Below are 25,425 nucleotides of genomic sequence, written 5' to 3'. Positions count from 1 at the left end.
GGTTGAAGATCGAAATACAGGAAGTTTTCTTTCCCTGTTGATAACACCATTATACTATTTTGTTTCTCTGCCTGACAATACAGCACTACATCCTCCTACACTGCGAGATGGTTCATTAATTACATAATGATGCAAACAGGGCAAATTGCGTTGCTTCCTGCCCACTTCTGCTGTAATACTCAACTGTGCAAATTCTCATGAAACAGATGCTGCAGATGCTACAAACCAGCCCACAACCTGCCAGCTACTGCAACTAGCTACCACTGGACCCAAATACACTCTTAATTGACTTCGTGAGTGAACTGGAAGGATAGTCAGTTAAATGCCTTATTATTTGAAGCACTGACAGCCTAGATGGGTAGACATGGATCATTGGATTTCATGCACTTACTACCACTGTACACAAGTTATGCAAGACCCAGATGTTTGATCTTAGCCATTTGTACTTGTCACCCAATTTCTATCTCCCCACTTCCAAAAGGAATCAAGAAAAATGAGAAACATGCATATTTATACATGTAAAAGTCTAGTGCCCATTTTTCTTTGTGCAGTTATCAGGCACATTCGTTCCTGAGATTGGTTGCTGCGCTCCATGTAGGCTGTCACTCTCTGGACAAACATCTAACCCAACCTTGAGCTTCCCAGCAACATTAAGATACAACAATAATCATGTTTGACTGTGTAATGGTTTTTCTTGTTCACAACTTCTCATTACTTCTCTAGTCCCTCAGCTTTTAAAATGTTCTATAAGTATCTGGTAACAGTCTGCTGGTACTATAACAATTCTAGAACCTGTTAAATGGCAAACACATTTTCCCCTTCTCATTGATATGGGCAGATCCTCCGATAGATGTACAATGCAGATTTAATCTAACATTATCAATCTTTCACTACTCTGCACCTGATCTTTCCATCTGGGTCACTTGCACAAATTTAACATCAGCAGCTGAAATAAGAGCTCTATATAATGTGCCTCTTAATCCCCCTGCTGGAAGTCAGGATACTTAGCATGCTAATAGGACTAGTGTAACCCCCTCCTCCGAGCACTTTGCTTATCTACTCCTGTTTCACCCTCTTCCACGTTTTCCGGGTTAAATCAACAGCAGCATTCTCAAGACTAGTCCTTGGAAGCCTTGGCCTTTTTTTCAATACTTTGCAGTCTTAAGCTTCTCTCTATCAATTGTTTTGACATATCCAGGCTGCTGCTCCACATACTCAAAAGACAGAAGCCAGCACAACTGCAGTGTCTATATAAAGTCTGTGACACGTTATTCTGTGAAGTTCAATATCACAAGCCATTTTAGTAACACCGTGAATAAGTTTTACGTTTCCATCTGGAATCAAAAGATACAAACTGAATAATTCATGCGGCAGCGAAATCATTTATATTTCCAGAAAACAGCATTAATCCACTGACTGCTCTACTTTCTCAAACAGCAAACAGTATAGCATAATCTGCATTGTGCTATTTTATGCTCCATCGTGGAGGACATCATAGGAGATCTCCCCAACATAGCAAACATTATTGTACAGACCTGGAAACACTTAAGACCCACACTTTTAAGAAAGCAGACTGTTTGAAGCTATAGTATGATCCACAAATGCAGCGTAGCATTTGCTGTATCTTCCACCAAACTTCTCTATAATGAATATACAACACATATAAAATGCTTTTTCTTTACCCACCTAGCTGAGTCCCAAATGTTGATGTACTCCAACCCTCATCATCCCTGGCCATCAGCCATGCGGGTTAAGGCCAGAGTAGAAATGCAACAACAGCTGGAGGGTCACAGGTTCCACACCCCTTGGCCTTACAGGTTGTGAAACCACCAGCTCTCATTTGTAGCTGGTGGGACACAAAATGTTTACAGCAAAGTAAAATAAAAAATCTTCAGGCTTGCTGCCTGAATCACTCTTGGTTATGGCACAGCTTCGAATGAGCAGTCTCCAAATCTTTGGTAGGAATTGTGATTAGTGGCACCCAGAGCAGCTGATTCATAGCCAAGGTTTGTATCAACATCTTTCCATCCTGGCCATGAACAGGTAAAGGTTTTTCATTTTGTGGGGCCCTTATCTTTTGTTGAATGCATACTGTTCTATTTGGAATGGTTTTATTTCACAGTTGTGATAATTAATTGCTTTTATAATTTTATACTGTGTTGCATTGTATATTATATCACATTTGTATTGTTTTAATCCTCCCTGGGACCTTATGGTAAAGGATGTGTAAGAAATCTTGTAAATAAAGAATATTTGCACCAAGATTCTATCCTCTTCATTTTAGTCTCAAGGTGCATGGCTATTTAACAGAGTAAATACAACGTTCAAGTAGGAAAGTGAGCCCTGCAAACTTTTATTTCAGTAAAGATTTAAGATTGATAATTCTCCGTGTTCTATTTAAATTTTTTTCTAATACAAAGCTGAGTTGCATTCTTATTTGCTCACAGCAAATTTCAGCTGGAATACATTCTCCTCACTGAAGTTATGAATGAAAACAAAATGTCTCCATCTAACAGTTTTCAAGCACAGCCATGCAATTGTTTTATTTCTTGAAACAGTGTTTTTAAGAAAGCGCTTACCTACTACTTCTGTTAGAGGAAGAAATTATGCCTTTCGGTCTGACAAGAGGGTGGAATCTTTCTCAGGAAGGAAATGTAGAAGCTTAAAGAAAGGTTTCTTCATCACCAGCAATGCTTCTGGAAGATGAGCAGTCAGAGAGATCCTACTACACTGGTACACTCCCAAAGCTGCATCTCATCAGTAATTATAATTAACATCAACTATTAGCAGTTTGTACATATAAAGTTGGCAAATGAGGCAAACAACAATGGAAACCGAATGGAAGAAATGCTCACATTCCTTAATTCTTCCCATTTACTTGGATGGCAAATTCAATCAGCAAAACAGGATAGCAAATAGTAAAACCGGTAGATTAGAAAGATCACGCTATGCAGGGTCTTAAATGTGTTGACTTCTTTTAAAGCTTTGGTCCTCCTTATGGCTATGGGAATAACTGCTACACACATGAGTTTTCCGCGTTTGCAGTCCAAAGTTCTTCACAATCAAGCTGTTTCAATAGTAAAATGAATTTTGTTGTGCTTTAATGGCTATGCATCCTGTTTAAGGCGGGGGGAGCCAATGAAATGCCCTCCGGAAGCTGGCCGGATCTGATGGGAGTTGGACTCCAGTAACATTGAGAAGGCTCTACATGGGTAGCCCCCCACTCCCACCCATCCCAGTTTAGGATACAATTTACGGAACACATTCTCTAACACCTATTCTCTATGTAGTCATTCCTCACAGTAGAGTCCCTTCTGGTATTCCTCTGATGCACATGAACACAAGGCAGTGCTGGGGTGGTTTATTGGGGGGGGGCGCTCATGCTTGACAAATTGCTTTTATTTTTCCATGTTTTATGAAGGCAGATTAAATAACTGCCATTTCCTACTTCTCTTTGAAGAACTCTTTCGCAGGAGGAAAGATTTCATAACTGCTCTCCACTACCTAAAATGGGCCACCCACACCTTTAAGTCCTGGGAGCACAACACTAACTTAAAGCATTTGGCCTATCGGCACCTATATCTTGAATAAGAGTGCTGGGTTGTGTTTTGGGAGACCCAGGAAGGCAGTGATGCACAGATAAAGGGGTTTAAATCACGTGCAGCCAAATGGTGGCCTCCCAGCTCTGTTGTTGGCCTACAATTCCCATCACCCTTGACCTTTAGGCCATGCTGGTGGGGGCTAAAGAGAGTCCAGTATCATCTGGAAGGCCACAGGCTCCCCATTGCTGCATTAAGGGTCTTTGGGCTCTTATCTGGGACCTTTCACCAGTTGAAATCTAATGGCGAAGTTACCCAGGACAGGGGTCCTTTCAACAATGGAACCAAGACGCTGAACTCCACTCTCAGAGAAATGTTTGTGCTGTCCCTTCTCTGCCAGCATTTTGCTCACTGTTGGTTTTTTTTTATAAGTGGTTAGTTTATGGATTGTGTTATTTCTTTTATAGTGATTGCATGTGCATTTGCGTTTTGACTTTTAGCCATTTTACCGAGCCTTTGTTGGGGTGGGTGGTTGAGCAAGGATATAAATGTTTCAGTTAAGTAAAAAACAAATCAGCTAAGCAGCAGCACTTTAGCTTTAAGACCAAGACAAAATGAAGGCACATGTTTAAACAGTAGGAGATTAAATCAGGGCTAGGCATCTCCCATCATCCCTGACCACTGGCCATGCTGGCTGGGGTTGATGGGAGGTGAAGTCCAGCAACACCTGGGAGGACACTCAGTTGGCTATGCTTGCCTGGCACTGGTCAACTTGAGAACCATGGGGCTAAAGAAGAGGGCACAGGTGTTCTCAAAGGTGTCCGGATTTTTGTGAAGTTTCTCCTCTTGCAAATTAAGTATGGGACTGGAACACAGGATCTCTACAATAAACCAATCAGGATCCTTTGTCATCTCTTCCGCAGTTTTCCCACCTTTTCAATATTGTTTCTGTTCAAGAATGCTCTTTTCTAACTTACAATACAGGCTTTTCAATTAAAAAAGGAGAAGAAGCTGTATGGGCAATTTGCATACATTGAATAATACTTAGCATTAGTATATCACAGTTTAAAGTGTTTTCGGATACAACAAAAGGTGGGCAAGGTGGCAAGAGCCCCACTGAAGAGGAGATGGTTGCCTAAGGCAATCTGGTGACCTTGCGGCTGAAGTAACATTTGAACTGAGGACTTCCTGGGTCACAGTTTGTTCTTAGCATATTCCAGGAAATACAGAATTTAAGTCAAGGGTGGGTGAGATATGGCCCTCCAGAAGTTGTTGGGACCGCAGCTCCCAGCCCAGTAAGACTGGTCAATGGCCAGGACTCTCAACTCTTATCAGCTCCAGCAACATTTGGAGGGCCAAAGGCTGTCCACTCCTGAGAAGTGAACACACACACACACACACCCCAGCCCAAAGGGGGCACTTATGCTAGCTTTTTAGATTAATGGTTAGGAGACCATAAAATCATCTAGCCCAAGCCTCTCAAAATATTTGTATTTGGCTAGCAAGCTACATTATATTTGGGATATTATTCCATAGAAAAATTAATAGGACTTGCTGTCCAAAGTTATTACTCATCTTCCCCACCTCCTCCTCTTTCCCAAAAGATGATTACTGGTTTTGTGAAAACTAGAGCCAGTGCAACCCAGTTGTCAATTCAAGAACAACACACACACACACACACACACAGAGAGAGAGAGAGAGAGAGAGAGAGAGAGAGAGAGTTCAGCAGTCAGAGCCTGAGACGTGGCCTAGCATTAAACTAGCTGGCAGTGGGTTAGCGAGGAACATATTTCAGTTTTAACAAAGTATTTCATACTTTTCAATAAAGAGCATATAAAATTTCCATTGTTCAGACTGTGTTATCTATGGTGTTTTGCAATCTGCTGTAACACAGAGATATTAAAGGTCAACACATTATTTTTAATTGTCACACACTTCACGCAATGAAGGCATTAAGTGTCAAACTTTCCATCCATTGTGAGAATTAAATCACCCCATAGGCAAAAGAAGAGAGATGCAAAATGCCTCGAATGACTGACATGCACAGGCTCTGGGGGACAGAAATCCTCAGTCACAATTCAACCTGACAAAGCAGTCAAACATTTGCAAGCAACTGGCTTCGAAAACTTCTGGCGTCAAGCATTGAAGGAAGAGAGAAGTTACTTACTTCAAAATCCTGTGCGTTTGGGTTTGTATATTTTAAATCCTAGCCTGAGTATTAAAAAAACAAAACAAAAACCCTTGCAGAAAGAAAATTCACAAAAGAAAAATATATGCCCTAGTAAAACGTCTTTTTATCCAACAGTAAAAACTAGGCTTCATTTCAGAAGTGGCTCCTCGGCTGAGCTACAATTTCTCTCCGAAACAACATACATTCAAGGTACTAAGAAAACAGAGTGACACATCACACAAGTCAGTAGCATGCAGGCTTCACAGGCGCAACTGTGGCCAAGATGATTCAGACCCAGATGAATTTAGAACAGGGCTTCCCAGTGGCGTATGTGCACCAAGCAGAGAACATGTGCAAAAGCTATATTCCAAGGAATGAAAGGCTGGACGAAAATGTTATTGGCAAAAACCTCTCTTTAAATGTCCTCAGACACCTGAAATCCTCAACAGAGCAATCCCGCAGTTCAGCATTTCCATCCATCATTGGGATTCTTACACAGACAACTACAGGCTCTCAAACTTAAGAGGACTAAGCCAAATGCAGTGTGGTAACTTCACACAGGACCAACCTTTTATGGGCTGAACAGTGGAGCTTTGATACCAGCTAATCGACCATAAATAGCTCTTGAAATGCAGAAGGATCATATCAGCTGTTACAACAGGCCTGGCCTGCAGCTACTTCCAAGTCCTTCCCCACTGTCAGAAAGTTTCAGTCCTAGCTTTCATTTCCAGTTTTCAGCACCTCCCCCCCCAAAAAAAAAACCCTCCAAAAAAAAATATGCAAAAGGGGAAAAAAAGGAAGAAATCAAGTCATTCAGAAAAGAAAAGCCTGGGAAAGATGGGATGAAAGGAAAGAAGATACTTCCAAGCAAAGAAAAAAGATGTACTGTATGCATTGTTTTACCAAGCAAATTATCCAGTACCGTTGCCTGAGTCACAATACAGGCTGTACTTGCCACACTTTAAAAATTAAGAGATCTCTTATAAAAGGTACAGATAGGGGTTTTTTTATTTTAAAAAAGTCACTAGGCTTTCTTAATTACTAAGTGGATGTTATTGGAAGGTGAGAAACAGAACAATAAACAACAACTTGGATTTTTATGGGGGGAAACAGTCTAAACATGATCCTGTGCTGCAAAGAATATAGCAAACTATACAAAAATAAGGAAGGTACTAGCATTAAAGCTTTTCATGTGCTCCGCGGAACCCAAAACTCCAAGTCTAAACATGATCCTGTGCTGCAAAGAATATAGCAAACTATACAAAAATAAGGAAGGTACTAGCATTAAAGCTTTTCATGTGCTCCGCGGAACCCAAAACTCCAAGGGATTTTATCACACATAAAGCTCTCTGGGCAGGAAGTTCTTACTTCCTTCAGTGTTGGGTAACTCTTCATAAGTGTATTAGAACCACACAGGATGTTTTTCAAGTTTCTAAGTTCTTTCACATACACCCTTGGAAAAATAAAGGTCTGGTATCTTTAGTCACCCCAGGAAGGAAAAGTGCATTATGTATGGAACTGGGATTCACTGTACAGTCCTTGTTTAGGACTCCCAGAGAGATAAAGATCAGTTCCTGCATGCAAGAGTCTATTGAGATAAAAGATCCTGGGCTGGTGGATGCCAGTCAGCAAAGGTTATCTTCCAGGTTAGATACTTCTAAACCACCTTTCACACCACAGAGTCATAGGGTGGTATACAGCAAATTTATTTATTTAAAATATTTTTTAGCCTACCAATACATATCTATAAAGCCAATTACAATTCTAAATCCAGGAAAATTTGGGGCCTTTCAGAAGTTGTTGGACTACAATTCCCAGAATCCTCACCACTGGATCTGTTGACTACAAGCTGATGAGAGTTGGATCCCAACAGCATCCGGATGGCAGCAGTTGAAGTCCCAGCAAGATGTACAGAGCCACAGGTTGCCCATCCCTGTTTTAAAGCAGCTTAGGAACAGCCAAGTCTAGGGATGCTATGTGTCTAGGGAAAGATCAACAGGCACAGGGGCATTTGCCCACTGATTTTTGGGCTGGCTAAGGGCATAGAAGAGTGAAGTTCCGTATTACTTTCAAAGGGGAATATAACGGGGCAGGGAAGCCTGGAGCTCTTCGAAGCTTCAAGATTGTATCCCCTTCCAATCTTATGATATTAAACAGTTACAGTGAATGTCTTCATCACAGACATCAAGTGACAATAGAGTGAATTCTTGTATGGTCCAGATACATCATTTGGCAATGTTATCAAGAGGCTTCATCTCTGTTCTCTTTCTACAACAGAAGGCCACAGAGAACAATATCTAAGTATGCATTTTCTGACACAGCACCCCATCACCATCTGGTTTGTGCTTCCTCCATCTGACTTAACAGCTTTAATGACATGGGCCAAATGCAATGATCCCTTTGGGTAGGAGGTCATATGAACTCTACAAACTAAGCAGCAACGAGCATTCTCTTGGACTGAAACCAATGAATGAACGGCAGGAGAGCAGTAGCAACAATTCACATGTGTGTGGTTGTTTTTTCTAAGGCATCCATCATCTGTTATCTGTATACATTGAATACTACATGCTAGGAATGGATGAAAATCTTGTTTCTAAAATATTGCTTAGAAAAAGCAGAGAAGAGCTTGTGGTAATGAGGTTCCACTTTAATTAAGCCTGTGTTTTCACAGTACAGGGGACTTATTTACAGCCAATGGGCACCTCCAAATTCTGCCTAAATGGTAGGGGTGAGTAAGAGATTATACAAATGCTAGAGCTGCCCTCTTGCGTTTGGTACATATGCTTAGGATGCTGGGATGCCCTTATAATTGCATTGTTTCTGAAAGCACAGTTGTTAGGACCAGTATTGAAAGGGGTGGATGGGCTGGCCAACCCTTTGTGGGCAATAGAAAAAGGCACCAAAGTGTCCAGTTCCAATTGTGGCTACAAAGGGAGAACCAGAGGTGTACTCTAAGAGCACTCTCAGTTCAGTCCATTCCTTTGGAATCTGGTGTTTTACCAAGTTTATGTCCTGCACCTGACATCACACAATGTAAAGCTGACAGCCAACCTATGTCCTCTTGTCTAACTGGCCTTGTGAGTCAAATGGGGAGCACTGGCAGGCCCAATTAAGCCCCTGGGCCAGAGGTTCACCACTGCTGATGTAAGACATATCTCCACTAAGTGCAAATACCTGCCCCACAGGGTTGCTGTGAGGATAAAATGGGAAGGGGGAGAACTATGTACACCACACCTTGAGCTCCTTAGGAGGAAAGGTACGGTACAAACATACAAAATAAACATGTTATGCCATAGAATTGTGCCAAAGAACATTGCCCCTCCCCCAAAAAAAGCTATAGTTCCCAGGGATCCTTGTGGGCAGGGAATAAAATAAGCATGTCTACTCAAAACCAAGTCTCTTGGAGCTGAATGGGTCTTACTTCCTGGTTAGCATACTTAGGATTGCAATTCTATGCCCATTTACCTGGGAGCGACGTCCATTGAACATAGTGCAAATTACTTCTGAGTAGAAATGCATAGATGTGTGCTACAAGTATGAAATAAGCACGGAAAACAAAATATATTGTTAACTGCTCTGCAATGCTCAGATGAAGGGCGGTATAAAAAAAAATGATAATAAAAGGAATAGTGAATATGCACATTAGAACTGAGCAGTGTGCTTAGGCTGAAAGCACCACGTTAAAAAAAAAATAGTCACTACTGATACAATCACACACACAACAAAATCCATTTGTCCAGAGGCAAAGTGCAGGCGTCACTTGTTAGATGAATGCAACATATCCATTTTAACGAAACAGCCTGTACCAGCACCGCACATGGACTTATGCACAGATTGTATTACTAGCATTCTGCAACCTATCTGCAATGTTTCAGCCAACCCAATTCCAGCGTATAAATTGCCTCCTTTTCTCTTGCTCCTGAAAGTGAGAAATTTACAAAGCACAAAAGAGATTTTGTTTCTTTCCCCCTTATGGTAAAAGTAGACAGCAAACGACACTGTAAAACAAAAGAAAAGCCCAGAAGGCTGCACTTTACATACTGAAGCTTTGCTCACTGGCACAGGGCTCCTCCCTTAATACTTGATACTTCTCAATACTAAGGGCACACAGCTCTCCGTGTAATGGCTTGCCATTAAATGAAAGACTGCCCCCTTCCCATTCCCTAACAACTCCGGTGTTTATCACGCCTCCAGCTTCTGGCACCATCATAACAAATGTATCGCAAGAGTCCCTGAACCCATTCAAGGAGCTCGTATAAAATAACTTATTTTGCCCATAGTGTGCTCTCTGATCCAGAGGGAATTAGAGCCCATTGAAAAGTTCACACGGCACAAGGCACACATCAAATAAGAACTCAAAAACAAGGAAGGGACTATACTCCTTCAAACAATAGAATAATTTAAAACAGGCACCTAACATTTTATTCTTTCCCCTCTAGGAAATAAAAAACACTTACCAGGTTCCATTGTTAGAATCATGGCTCCAACTTCTCTTTCTCTGGACCAAGCCTCACTTATCCAGTGGATGTGAACAATTCAGGGACACAGCCTGGCTTTGTTTTGAGCTTATATCTTCTGGGCTCACCCACCCCTCCTCCCACTTGTGGGAAAAAGACATTGCCTGTACCCTGCCTGCCTAACCATCTCTATTGGCTCATTCACAAACAATTCTACTTAGCATATTCAAGTTTCCCTGAGAGCTTGAAATGACCCAGAGGGACATTTTTGGCTTCCCTAGTTTGTGACTCTGCTCCAGTAGAAGTTAAAGTTCAAGCTTTCATTGCTGGCAGCTAGGCTATCTTTAAAGCCTGTTTCTTCCCAGTGGGCCAAATCCTTTCCTTAACACAAAGTGCTTGAGAAATCGAGCTCCTCCTCACTACAAAGAGGAAATAAAATTCATGTAGATACTCCTTAGTACGCACAGAGGACTGCCGCTGTCTGTTTATACAACCCGTGGTTTAATATTAGGACCGGCACACAGGAAGGGCTTTAAAATGGCACCTAAGGGCACTCACAAGATCTAATTTTGAGTTTGGGCTCAGATCCAGATCAGTTTTCAATGCTAGAACTCAGCCTTGGAACACATGAAGCTGTGTGGTTTACTGGCCATTACAAATCGTTTGCATTTGTTTGTTTCTTGCTTAATATTTGTATTATTAATTACATTTATATATCTCCTTTTTCTCTGTAAATACTTCTCTCCATTTTATGCTCACAATAACCTTGTGAGGCAGGTTAGGCTGAGAGATAATTAGTGGTCCCAGGTCACCCAGTGGGCTTCATGGCTGAGTGGAGATCTGAACCCTGGTCCCCCAGACCCAAATCCAGTACTCTAACCAATAAACCACTCTGGTGCTTCCACCCCTGCAGTGGCGGAGGAAGGGGTGCATGGTGGGGGCGGACTGCCCCGGGTATCATCCCTGAGGGGGTGGTGACATTCAGCAGGCTGCCGCCCCCCGCGCTCTCTCTCTCTTATTAATATTAATACTAATGTTACATACTGCCAAGAGGCTTACTACTTGAGGCTACTGATATAAATAGCATGCATGGTGCCAGGCTACAGTCAGGAAGACCCAGCTTAAAATTCCTGCTCATCTATGAAGTGTGTGAATGAACTTGGTCCAGCCACTCTCCCTCTCAGCCTAACATACTTGATGTGGTTGTTAAGCAGAGAAAACTAGGGAAGCTTTCTGCTTAACAACCATACCCATGTCCATTGGCTTGAGTTCCTTTTAGGATGGGTGGGATAAACATATGAGTAAGAAAAAAATAAAAGGGAACTGTGCAGGCAGACAGGGTCTATACACAAGGCCCCAGAAGAAGAATTTGTAGGTGTGAGAAGGGGCCGGAGAGGGACCTGTGGCCCTCCAGATGTTACTGAATTCCAACTTCCATGAACCACACACAACATAGCTAATGGTTAGTAATGATTAAAACAGGAGTCCTGCAATGTCTGGAGAATATGCAGGTTTCCTATACCTGGGCAAGACTGTTTCACATTACCTCTTTTCCGGTGCCACTGAGATCTGAATATTACCTGTGCTTTTAAAGCATTCTGATCCTCATTCACAAAGAGGAATGACCCACCCACTGGGGAGTGAAACAAGCAAGGTAACTAAAAGATGCTATACATCTATTATTCATGTATTTCTTACCAACCACTCTGTAAGGTAGAGCTTTCCAAACTTTTCATGTTGGTGACACACTTTTTAGACATGCATCATTTCGCAACACAGTAATTCAGTTTTACCAGCAAACTGGAGGTTAAATTAACCCATTTTCAACCCTGGGAGGAGGACAGGGAGTGTTCGCATGGCACACTGATGTATCACGACACAGAGTTTGGAAAGTTTTGTCGTAAGGCATTGTATTCAGTATTATTAGACCCACATTGTGGATAGGTTTTGAGGCTGAGACACTGTGGCTTGCCAAAGTTTATGGGAGATGAGATATGAAGTGTGGTCTTCCTGAATCATAGCTCAGTCTCTTGACCACTACACTGTACCAGATCTCCAGCAGAGATGGCCCAGTAACTGTACTTATGGCCACACCTGAGGCTATTTCTATGGAGGGAAGAAAAGTATTTTTAAAAGCTCCAGTCAATTCTCCCTCACGTGATATCAAATGATTAGGAAGCACCCCACAGCCTCTTCATTAGGAAGCTTTTGTATGGGAAACTCTTGAATCTCAACACTAGCATTCCTACTGGATAATGAAGGTAGGAAAAGAAAACTCCTTATAATATGCTAAGATTCTCCATTCATAATAAGTGAAAAGGGGTGAGATGGTTTGCAACAGCTCACATGCAACTCAGATTTCTAATTCAAAGTAGAGTGTCTTATTAGCTCAAATAGTTAGCAGTTCATGCCTATTTTTGGAAGTTCTGTAGAGGGGGGAACAAAACACTGCCTTTATCTGTCCTGGTGACAAGACCAACTGCACATCATTCTAAATAGAGTGGAAGAGGGAGAGCTACTGCTCAACACATTTGCTATGATTACTTGCACAGGGAGCCAAGTCCTTCTTTGCCAGAAGTCACAAATGGAAGGCAGAAGAGTATTAGTTCCATCTGTCATAGTGAGTAGGATGTCCTTCTCACCAGCTCTCCTGCATAAGCTGATGATCTTTTCTAAATAAAATAATTATGTATGCATCTATGTATGTATCTATGCATGCAAGTGGAGCTTCACTGAGCAACATCATAACCAAAACAAACCCCTCAAAACAGATCCCTACCACATAGTGATAACCATTTAGAATTCAATGATACGGGAGACAACATGAGGTAAGTAAAGATAAGAGCCAAGCTATCAAGAGATGAATTTATAGAAGGTTGTCCAAGACTACTGGAAGCCAGAAAGTTATTACTTTAGCATTACTAAATTACAATACATTTGTTGTGGATTTATTCAGTTGTGCTCTAGTTTAAAAGATGAAACAGCACAGTTCCCAAGTCCTGACAAGGTCTCTGATTTGCTTTGTCCTTGAACAAAGTATATACACTATAAATTCATAGAACTGTGAAGTCGGAAGGGACTATGAGGGTCATCTAGTCCAACCCAGCAATGCAGGAATCTTTTCCCCACGTAGGGCTTGAACCCACGACCCTAAGATTAAGTGCCTCATGCTCTACCAACTGAGCTATCAAACTGAAGGTTGCCCAATGCTGGCACCCTAGTTTACAAAACTATAATTTTGTAATTTCAGGTGCTGTATACTGCTTTGTTGTATTTTTTTACGAAAACGTGGGCTATAAATATGTCAATAAATAAAAGATGCAACATATTGCTTTAAGCTTTTGTGGCCGGGTGTTTAGGCCAGCAAATGCTGAACGAACATGGATTCTGTGCGGGGTGGGAGAGAATAGCAGAGCCCCTCTTTCACTTTTTTTTTCACAATCGCTGAGACGGCTAGAGCGTCGGTGGCAGAAAACTCACTCCGAATCTGACCGGACACAGGTTAGAGCTCAACGTCGAGCCTACCAAGTGGCGATAGCGACGGCGAAGAAGACTTTCTTCACCGCCTCTATTGCATCTGCAGAAAATAGTAGCAGGAGACTCTTTCAGGTGGTCCGCAATTTAACGGAACCACCTTTACCACCGGGGCCTTGTAAAGACCCCAAGATCTCCTGCAACGATTTTGCTAAGTTTTTTGCAGATAAAATCACTCATATTCGGAAGGAGCTAGACACCACCGTGGGAGCAGGGCTCAGGATCCAACCCCATCGTTCTGCCCAGACGCTGAGGTCCAGCGCCGAGGGACTTCTGGCGGTTCCCTCATTGCGAGAAGCAAAGCTACAGGGAACCAGGCAGAGGGCCTTTTCAGTAGTGGCGCCCGCCCTGTGGAACACCCTCCCATCAGATGTCAAAACGATAAACAACTACCTGACATGCAGAAGACATCTTAAGGCAGCCCTGTTCAGGGAAGTTTTTAATGTATGATATTTTAGTGTTTTTTGGGTTTCTATGGAAGCTGCCCAGAGTGGCTAGGGAAACCCAGCCAGATGGGCGGGGTACAAATAAATTATTATTATTATTATATTATTATTATTATTATTATTATTACCACAATGTGCAATACCTAGCTGCTTCTGTGTTAGATCCTTGGTTGCGCAAAGGGGGGGGGGCAAACTTTCCTAAGAGTTGCCGTAAAACAGGACTCTAGAACTTGTGACCCGTGAAGCTGAATGCAACCCACCAGCCATATATGCTGGGGATCAGTAAAATTGGCACAGTGATATAGCTCAGTGCCTGCTCAGCTTGGCGTCTTCTTGCCAGTCACTCTGCCTGTTGAGGAAATCCTGTTCTCCAGCTGGCCTTTCCCTCCATACTTGGGAATACAAACAAGGCAAAGACTCCAACCACTTTTTGCCTTGCTTATAACAAAGGATGCCTACAATTGGTATGAAATTATGGGAGTTGGCTCCTTTCTGTTGCTTCTATGATCTGCTCTTAAGCTAAACAGCAATAATAATTCCTCGGGCTCTCTGAAGCATTCTGGAATCCTGTTCAGCATTACTCTGAACAAGAATTTATAATGCTTCAGAGAGCATGAAACCCCAGGTAAAAATATCAGAGGGAAACAATCTGTGTTAAAAATGGCAATGGGTTTCCTTTCGACCCACCCCTGTCCCAACAGTGGATGAATGGGAAACCATTGCTTTCTTTTTGCTGCTGCACAGAAGTGACTGGCTCTTTTGTGTAAAGCCCTGAAAAGCTCCTGACAGGGATACTAACATGAAGCTGACAACTTAAGTGGTCTGCTAGCCAAATTCAGACAGTTGAATTAGGATCTCTTTCGACATTAGAGAGGGGGGGGGAAGCTTGCATAATTTCAGCTCACACCACGCTTTGCATAATCACAGAACCAACACTACGCAAAGCAGGGCAATAATTAATCCTTCCCTAGATTATAGTATTGTGTGGAGCTCTTGCATTCTCTCAGTTCTGGGCTGGGCTGCGTCCCTTTGCAGAGGCTGAGTGGCGATCACAGACTCGGCTGCTGAACAAGGTACATCAGGCCATACTCCAGAGGCAGCAAAAAACAAAAGGAGCTCCAGGGACATTTTAAAAGGTAGTTTATCACCCCAATGTGCACATGCCTCTTCTGAGGACCAGGAACCCCACTCCCTACATTGCTATTACTACAACTACTGTTAACTGTGCTAATAAGAACGTGGGGTGTTGGGGGATGGGGTTTATGGTAGTAATTAGTAATAGTAAACACTGCCTACAAGGACCCCAAGCTAATATATAATCATTTAAAAACAATAATACAGGTAAAAGACCAATTAATAAACACACCAAATAAAAATGAAATGAAATAATTAATTTAAAAAGAGCCCAGAAGTTAAATCCCATCAAAAGTCAACTTAAACTTGGTCTAGAACTGGTGTTATACGGACCGTAAAATTTGTAACAGGCAATAGTCTGGCTGCTGCATTTTGCCTCCTGTCCTAGTGGTTGTGTTGGGGGGGGGGGTGGCATGGATCCAGAGCCTTTGGAACAAAGATGTGAAGCATGAAGTGCATACGGACAAGCCCATTTCTTACCCTCAAATGTTTAATGTCTGAGTATCAGAGCACATGTGGCTGGAAACTGTCTCTCTTTAGTAGTCAATCTCTGCTCCAGGGTACCATTGTGGAACAAAGCTCATTGGTTTTTCCGAAACAGATATACATATAACAACTAAGTTTTAGTTTTCAGTTGTTGTTTTCAAAAGGAATACCAGTAAAAACAATGCTTACCTTAATGGCTGTCCATGATTTCACAGCTATACAGCCTTCTGAATCCCAATGCTCAACAGAGAACTTCAATCTGAAGGCACTTGTATCTACATAAAAACAAAACAAAACAGGCATTATTTAAATGCGAAGCAGCACCCAACATGATTGAACCCCACCAGTGATGTCAGTTGATTGACGGGTAGACATGGTTTTAGATAAATGACGTTACAAGCCTGCAAGATAGAGGTTCCACACCCCTGCTGCAAGAGTTCCATCCGGCGAGAATTCATTTTCAAAACTGAAATTGATTATCTATCATCTATCTATCTATCTATCTATCTATCTATCTAATCTGTACTCTTCTGTGTCTGCACAGATTTCAGCTGAACATAAAACAGGAAGAGATTTGGATTACAGGGATTTGACTGAGGTCTTTGCTTCCAAGAAGGCTCAGAAAAGTTCATTTCATTAAACAGGGTAGTAGAGAGTTGACTCCTAAACAACTAATCACTCCACCATTGTATATCAATGAACAGGTTTGTCACCAATTCACCATATGTCCTTCCTACCATGATATCAAACAATATGCTTTGAGAGGAATATTCGGTTTTGCTCTTTCTGTTTATATAAGGAGTATCACATATGGAGGGGACCCGTTTGTGACTGGTATTCTTGTACTTACAAGTGTAGTGTTGATATAAGATATTAAGTAATATTCTTTGCTCAGGTTGTAATAAACATTAACCACACAGAATGTATTATGATACATTTTCCCACTAAAGAGTCCTGTGTAGAATTAAACAAACACTTACGCCTGACTTGCTTTCATACCTTTAAGGAGTTCCAAACGACTCTCTTGTCGAGACTCCCCCCCCCCAAAGAACCATGGATGAGGCCCACACTTAGGTCTGTCCGCCTCCCTCATCCATTGATCATTTCTGCCTGCCAGCCTTGGGGCATTTTAGGGCATGTTCTATGGGGCAGGGTTGTCCCACAAGAGGTGACGGTGGCCCACAGCCATTGGGAAGATGCGAGGGGTCTCTAGCAGAGGGGAGGGGTCGCTACAGAGGCACTACAGAGCGCTACAGAGGCGCTACAGAGGGTAGCGATTAATCCTCATTCCCTTCTAGTGCAATGTGCAGGCAAAACCATGGGAGAACCAATAAAGCCCATTCCTTTCTTCCCAGTAGAAGAGGCTACAATGTTTGGGGCTTTTGATCGGGAGAGAGGAGGACACAATTAAATTTGAGTGACTGTCCTGATCAAGGTCCAAACGATTGTGCATGGTGTAAAGGAAGCTAGCACCTCTTCCTACAACTGACTCCACTCTCTTTTGACTCCAGCACCTGGATGGGTTTCCCCATAGATCAGCAGGGTGGGAGTGGGGGGAGGCCCTGATCCAACCCATTATAGTATATAGCAGGAAATCTGCTGTCATTATACAAAAGGGGACAGGTAAAAATCCATTTATTCAAGGCAGTTTACTTTTCAGCCAAAAAAAGGCTTACAAATTATTATTATTTTTAATTAAGGCAGTCCCTGCCCTCAGGATTGCAACCCAAAAGACGTGACAGAAAAGGAAAAAGGGAGGGAGGAGGATAAAAGCAAACTCTGTAACCAGTTCGTGAAGTTGCACATCTTTTAATGGACAACTGGGATGGAAACAGTTCAGGTAGCCTGATGGAATAGCTACTGATAGAAAGGCAACTGTTGAACAAAGGCAGCTGGTTTCTCAGCAGAGCTGCCAGAATAACCCTGCTTCCCTTTTCTGCATATGACCAATGTGTTAACAGCTGTTGCCAGCTTACATCATCAAAGTGGAAATTAGGTAAGAAAATACTGAGGGGGACTATTGGCTACTGGGGAATGAGTGAAGAGTGAGACGATCCAACATTTCTGTGGTTTATTCGTACTCCAGTGAAAATTCTGTGCAGTCACAAAGATCCTCCAAAAGGCCTGACTTTCTGCCTCCCCAAACAACTGGTATAATCGACCCACAAACCCAGGCTCGCTCTCGTACAGGCAAGAAGGACCCTCGTTTAGTGGATCTCAGTTTAATTGTGTGTGTGGGGGGGGGGAGAGTAGAACATTGACATGTGGGTGGAAAACTTAGCATGAAATTGCAGATTCCGGAAGAGGACTGAAGTTGCTGTGCTCCTCCTCCGGTCCTCCTGGTGGTAATAAATAATAAAATAATAAAATAATGATAATGATAATAATAAATTTATTATTTATACCCTGCCCCTCTGGCTGGGTTTCCCCAGCCATTCTGGGCAGCTTCCAACAAAAGATTAAAAATACACACAACCCTAAGCTAAGCCATCATCTGGCTTAGCGCATTCTCCAAACCTGGGTTCATGGTTTGTCTCACTCCAGATAAACTTTAAGTTCCAACTAAGGTTCGTTCTTCATTTACAGTTTGTGGTTTTTCTAGAGTTAGGCAAACTAAGATAACATGCTAGGCTAGTCATGCAGAAACTTTTGGCCCTTCATATGTTTTTGAACTACAACTCCCATCATCCCTGTCGATTGACCATGCTTGCTGGAGCAGAAGGGAGTCGTAGTTCAGCAACACAGGGAGGGCCAAAGGTTCCCAACACCTATGCTAACCCAAGCCACTGGTTAGCTCATAGCAGCATGGCAGAAGCGGGACTGGGGAAGAAGCAAAGCGATCACCATCTCCTTTCTGAGAACTTGCATGCTAAAGTTTGGCTTAGCATTACATGCAAACTGAGCCAGAATTACTGAAGCACTTGGGAGAGACATATTCTGCGTGCATTCTCCATCTCTGCAAGCAGACCTCATGGTTATAGCATCAAATCCAACATTTGTACATTAAAAACAACAACAACCCTGGCTTTGTGTTAACATCGATGGCAACCAGCCACAATGACTGTGTTCTACTTCTACAGTCAGAGGCATGATGCCTCTAAATCCCAGATGATGGGAACTGCAGGAGAGGGGAGCTGCTGCTGTGCTCACGTCTCACTTGCAGGCTCCCCACTGACATCTGGTCGGCCACTGTGAGAAAGAAGCTGCTGTCCTAGATGTGCCATTGCCTCACCATGTGTTCTTCTCTTGCCTAATGAAGAGTTCTGGAGAACTCAAAGACTTGCCACACTTCTGCTGGTTCTAATAAAGATGTTTCCCAACTGCAGATTTCCACATTTTCTATTATGGACCAACATGGGTATCTGCTTAGTACAAACAAACAATGTTCATAATGCCATTACTAACATTTGCGCAATGCCTTAGTCTGCTACCTGTTTTTAGATGCAGCCTCAAATTCTTCTTAATGCTGCGGCTTTGTTGTGTATTTTAGTGTTATGTTGTTCACTGCCCTGGCCAGTAATTAGACTTTTGGATGGATGCAAAAGTTGCAAACAAGCCAAATATAAAACCAGTTAGTTCTTCACAGAATATCCACCAGTATCCATTACTTCACATAATGCTTCCTTTTCTTTTCTTTTGACTTCCTTTCCCTTTCATGATTCATTAAAGGGAGCCCTGCTGTATCAAATGTCCACCTAGTTCAACTTTGAGGCCAGCCCTACCATTGGACAAAAGTAGATACCTCAGGTAGCAGGTGCTGGGAGGCTGGGAGGCATTCCCACAGGCTAGCCTGATGCCGTCAGTGTTCAAGTCAGAGTCATCAGCCTGTCAGGTCATGTTATGCACATAGAAGAGAGGGGACCATTTTGTCCTCAGGCAGCAAAGTCTTTGAGCTAGCCCCGCATCCCAGAGTGGCCAGCCAGTTGTCTCCAAGAAGCCCACAAGCATGACTTGAAGACAATAGCCCTCCACCATTGCTGCCCTGCTCAGCAACAGGTTCTCAGTGTATACTGATTTTGAACATGGAAAATACACAGAGCTATCATGTTTAACAGCTACTGATACACTATCCTCCATTAACTTGTCCAATCCCCTTTTAAAGCTATCTCAGGTAGCAGCCATCCAACATCCAGTGGCAATGAATTCCACAGATTTTTTCCCCGCTATAAAAACCCACTCCCAATAAAAAGAACCAAGTGTTCTCCGATAGCACCTTATGGATACAATTGTACCTCGGGTTATAGACGCTTCAGGTTACAGACTCCGCTAACCCAGAAATCGGATTAAGAACTTTGCTTCAGGATGAGAACAGAAATTGCGTGGTGGCAGTGATGGCAGTGGGAGGCCCCATTAGCTAAAGTGGTACCTCAGGTTAAGAACAGTTTCAGGTTAAGAACAGAACTCCAGAACGAATTACAGTAAGTTCTTAACCTGAGGTACCACTGTACCTGAACAAAGAATGCACGGTGCTGCTGTCCTCATAGCTCAGGGGTGAAGTCTGTGATCTTAAAAGATTAGCAGTATGATGCTGGGAGAATTATTTGGGGTCCGTGCTAATAATAGTGATATGAATGTGCAGCCCTTTCCAAATTATCCAGGGTTATAGAGCACAAACACAGAGGATGACTCCTGTAAATAGCACTGTGCATATTCATGTATTGGGTCATGTAACATGAAAGTTTGGCAAACATGCTGAAGAATTTACTATGCTTCTCATGCGGAGCGGCTAGTAGTAGAACAGGCCTGCCCACATTCCCAGTAAGTAGAGGATTCAACTGCAGGAGGTTTTAAGATCTTTTGCTGGGAGATATATTAAGGGACATAAAGTGGGGAAAAGGATAGCGAGTATCTGCTGCAGAGCAGGACTACGTACATGACTGCTGTTTGAGATTTGCTTCAAGTGGGAAATCTGCTCCTATCTTTACAGGAGTTCCCATCATCACACACTGACCTCTAGTGTACTAAGAAAGAATCAAGCTTACCAGGGAGCTTGGGAAAACATTTAGGGAGAAGAGTGGCAAGGAGACTGAGGCTGCATTCAGACACCACTTTATTTCTTACCTATTAATTTTCACATTTTGTGTGATCTTTCACATGACTTAAAAGCCATTTTTGAAAAACTGGTGAAATCTAGTAGACGTTCAGCTCTCATTTCCATGCTAATTGTTTCCAGGGAAAGTTAAAAAAAAAACTATTTGCAGTCCCATTAACTCAGAAAATCACGGGAGTTTTGAATTTTTATGTTCCTGCAGTTTTCAGGATCATGCCACTGCTGCTAACATGATGAAATATAGGGTGTTATCATGGCATACAGTTCTTTTCTGCCTTTTTAAATTTTAATGCAACACAGAGGCATATCCATTAGAAAGCTACAGTTCTGTAATAATAATAATAATAATAATAATAATAATAATAATTTATTATTTATTACCCCCCCCCCAATCTGGCTGGGTTTCCCCAGGCACTCTGGGCGGCTTCCAACAGGAGATTAAAATACAATGATTCATCCAATATTAAAAGCTTCCCTAAACAGGGCTGTCTTCAGATGTCTTCCAAACGTCCGATAGTTGGTTATTTCTTTGACATCTGATGGAAGGGAGTTCCACAGGGTGGGCGCCACTACCAAGAAGGCCCTCTGCCTTGTTCCCTGTAATTTCGCTTCCCGCAGTGAGCGAACTGCCAGAAGGCCCTCAGCGCTGGACCTCAGTGTCCAGGTTGAATGATGGGGGTGGAGATGTTCCTTCGGGTATATACTGGGCTGAGGCCATTTAGGGTTTTAAAGGTCAGCACCAACAATTTGAATTGTGCCCAGAAACATACTGGGAGCCAATGTAGGTCTTTCAGTACCAGTGTTATGTGGTCTTGGCGGCCACCCCCAGTCACCAGTCTAGGTGTTGCATTCTGGATTAGTTGGTAGTTTCTGGGTCACCTTCAAAGGTAGCCTCACGTAGAGCGCATAGTCCAAGCGGGAGATAACCACAGCATGCACCACTCTGGCAAGACAGTGCACGGGCAGGTAGGGTCTCAGCCTGCGTACCAGATGGAGCTGGTAGACAGCTCCCCTGGGCACAGAACTGACCTGTGCGTCCATGGACAGCTGCGCACCTTCTCCTTCAGAGGCACAGTTGCACCATTCAGGACCAGGGAGTCCCCCAACCCACCCACCCCCTGTCCCCCAAAAGCAGTACTTCTGTCTTGTCTGGATTCAACCTAAATCTGTTAGCCACCATCCATCCTCCAATCGCCTCCAGACACTCACACAGGACCTTCACCACCTTCACTGGTTCCGATTTAAAAGAGAGGTAGAGCAACAGGTACTGCAGTGTAAAAGGAATGTTGGAAACTGGGACAGAAGCACTAGCACTATAAGCACTATAAAGCTTGCACAATAAACCCAATGTCTAACTGCAACCTCAGTGTCTCTTTACAGTGGTATAGCTCTCATGGCCCCTGTTAGCACTACAGTGGTACCTCTGGATGCATTCCGTTCCAGAGCCCCGTTTGCATCCTGAAGCAAACGCAACCAGTGTGTGCGGGTCACGACTCGCCGCTTCCGCGCATGCACGTGACATCATTTTGAGCGTCTGCGCATGTGTGAGTGGTGAAACCGTCGCTGCAGAGCGCAACCCGAAAAGGCTTAACCTGAAGCAACTTCAACCCGAGGTATGACTGTACACCTATTAAAGGGATCACTGAATTGGCTCCCTAATATATTACTTTTGCACTTACACTACAAAACATATTTAAGGGGGTAGGAGACCAAAATAAAACTACTCGTAAAAGGGTGCTAATATCTATCGAGGCAAATGGTATTGGGGGGAAAGAGAAACAATTACAGAGACATTTGAACACTCTAATATTTATAGAAATGCATTAATATTTCAACATTTGCACACTAATCATTTTCATACGGTATCTGTGGTGGTGCGTGCAGAAACTGCCTTCTTGAGTGTTGGACTCCACTATGCATTTTGTCAGCTCAATCCACCAAAACATGTGTTCACATGCAGGGAAGTCCCTAACTCACTCCTACTGCCACAAGAAATTGTGGCGGCAGCATAACTTTCCAGCTTGCTTGAAGGGAAATGGGTCTTGGACAGGGTGAAAACAACAACAACAGGCCAAGCTTCCATCTACTTCAGCCCCCAAATTAAGGCTGTGCTTCTCAGCTGAGCTAACATAAAGATAGATGAAAAGTAGCCTCACTGACCCTGTTACTTAATTTACAGGGGGTGGCAGCAAGAGCAGCTCCTCTTTAGTCCCATTATCTTAGGGGCAGGGAATGGAAGGAGGAAAACTCTGACCCTAAACTTCCACTGCCTTGCAGGATATCTTTGGGAGAAGAAAAGGCTAAGGAGTAAACCCTACACAAATCAGCAGGATTGCACCTTGTACACCTCCTTCAGGCAACTTGTGCAGCCAAGCTGGTGCTAAACGCATTGCTCTGCTTTCCTTTGGACCACACCAGTGAGGCCGAAAAGGGGGGTTCAGCCCAGGACCTCCATACACGCTGCTCAGACTTGCTTTGCCCCAGGGTCCTTTGGTGCTGCTAAGTTTGACATCACCCCTGGAGTCATACTCCATTGTCTCTCAAAACAGACAGGTGCCAACAAAAACATTGTGGTGGTGTGGTAAGGATTACACATAATTACTGCAGAGTTTTCAACCCAGAAGGCTTCTCATAACACTAGGAAACAAAGGTTTGTTATTGTCTAAATCTATACATATTGTTCATACGACATAGCAACTATTGTAAATGTATACGGATTGCTCAGCAGATTGAAACCAATATTTGGGTTAGGGCTGGTTCACACATCCTTCATCATCACATGAGGACACATGTGCGGAATGGGCCAACGAAAATACAACTATTGCAGCTAACAATTTCTAGCTGCCTCAAATGCAAATGTTGTCAATGGAGGCGGTTCACACACTACTCACGCGTAGACAAACGTGCACCCTGCATCTCAAAAAATTGACATGGTGTTTTAGTGAGGACACTTGCACATGTTACATCCAGTTTTATGGCTGACTTTTAGCTCCTATTAAGACTTCAGCAACACCAGACAGCATTGGACAACCCAGCAGAGTTAACCCGAGGGAGTTTAGACATAGGCAAAGAAGGGAATTGTGAATTATGAACCTGAAGTGAAAAGGCATCAAGTCAAATGCAACAAGAAGCTGCTTAAAAATGCAAATTGAAATGTTAAAACCCTTTTATCAGCTCCATTAGAAAGTTACTTCAAGGGAACTGGATCCCTTTTCTCCATACTCTGACCCCAATTGGAACTTAAAAATGTCTCTCTAAGCAGTATAATGTAGAATTTGATTGTGTCAGAGAAATATTTAAAACGGGGAAGTAGAAGAGGTCTAGATGGACAGCCTGTAATTGAAGCACCAAGCCCAATTAAACCATTTCTCCTCATTGCCCCATCCACAGAACAGGACTTATTCATTATTTCATTAAATGCAAGGATCAGACCCACACATGGGCTTCCTTGGCATTCAATTTGGGTTTCTGAGCCTCTAAAATGAACAGGAAACAATGCACCTTCCATTCTGCACCAGCATATGAACAAACTGGAACATTTACATTAATTAAACCAGGACTAGGTTTAATAGTCCAGAAATTGTGGACTATTGCTCAGATAATCATGCTGCTGGACCTTCATGGGAGTTGCAGTCCACATCCTATCACCTACTCTTGAAGGATTGTGAATAGCCTCACATACTGGGGGTGGGAGATCTGCCCAGTGATGGGCAGATGTGCACCTTGGGATGCTCGGGTGGCTTCCTTAAAACTGGGGTGGGGGTGGGGAATCCAAGCTTAAGGCAGAGTAAAAGATGCATATACCATTTCCAAAGTTATAGAAATTTTTCATGCATAATTGGAAGAGCAAAATTTACGGCAGAGCCAACCCATAAAAGGATTACAAAACCGAGTGCAAAAAATCTATTCACCCTTCTTGGTTTTGTAGAGCAAAGATTGCCTGTTCTCTCATAAAAAGTTGTACAAGGATGCATTCTATTTTGTTCTGGTTGTTGCACTTCAAATCTGTGGAGGACAAGGCTATTAAAAGCTACTGGCCATGGTGGCTTTCCAGTGCTGGACGCAATACGGCTCTGAATATCAGTTGCACAGAATCACAATCAGGGAGAGAGTACTGTTGAGCTCAGGTCCTGCATGTGGTCTTCCATAGTCAGCCATGGTGAGAAAAAAGATCTAGACTAGACTGGCCTTTGATCTGAACAAACAGGGCTCATCTCATGTCTTTCTTATGTCCATGAAATAAAATAAAATAATGCAGATGACACCAAACTGGGAGGGGTGGCTAACACCTCAGAGGACAGGATCACACTTCAAAACGACCTTGACAGATTAGAGAACTGGGCCAAAACAAACAAGATGAATTTTAACAGGGAGAAATGTAAAGTATTGCACTTGGGCAAAAAAAAATGAGAGGCACAAAAACAAGATGGGTGACACCTGGCTTGAGAGCAGTACATGTGAAAAGGATCTAGGAGTCTTGGTTGACCACAAACTTGACATGAGCCAACAGTGTGACGCGGCAGCTAAAAAAGCCAATGCAATTCTGGGCTGCATCAATATAGCATCTAGATCAAGGGAAGTAATAGTGCCACTGTATTCTGCTCTGGTC

At 42.9% G+C, this 25,425-nt stretch overlaps 1 protein-coding gene and 1 long non-coding RNA gene across 6 annotated transcripts in view; one reads left to right on the top strand and one right to left on the bottom strand.

Annotated features, from left to right (window-relative positions):
• The window catches only part of SVIL (supervillin), a 145,567-nt gene that overhangs the window by 93,758 nt on the left and 26,384 nt on the right, over positions 1-25,425 (bottom strand). For 2 of the 5 annotated variants that reach the window (XM_082193703.1, XM_082193701.1), the window contains exon 2: positions 15,956-16,041. Coding sequence is in view for 2 of the 5 variants with exons in the window: in XM_082193711.1 (XP_082049837.1) it covers positions 1,687-1,738 (52 nt within the window). In the remaining 3 variants the exon portion in view is untranslated. Of the gene's footprint in view, positions 1-1,686; positions 1,754-2,579; positions 2,697-5,706; positions 5,751-10,166; positions 10,260-15,955; positions 16,042-25,425 lie in introns of those variants that run through there. The other 3 variants (XM_082193702.1, XM_082193713.1, XM_082193711.1) reach the window with 3 other exon arrangements.
• Positions 23,205-25,425, top strand: part of LOC309515731 — a 606,047-nt gene continuing 603,826 nt past the window's right edge. Inside the window, exon 1 of the long non-coding RNA XR_014212638.1 lies at positions 23,205-23,251. This is a non-coding gene — a long non-coding RNA (uncharacterized lncRNA). The remainder of the gene's footprint in view (positions 23,252-25,425) is intronic.

This window comes from Podarcis vaucheri, assembly GCF_965113315.1.
Source record: "Podarcis vaucheri genome assembly, chromosome: 12".
Classification (NCBI taxonomy): domain Eukaryota; kingdom Metazoa; phylum Chordata; class Lepidosauria; order Squamata; family Lacertidae; genus Podarcis; species Podarcis vaucheri.
This window is presented reverse-complemented; position numbering and strand designations above follow the sequence as displayed.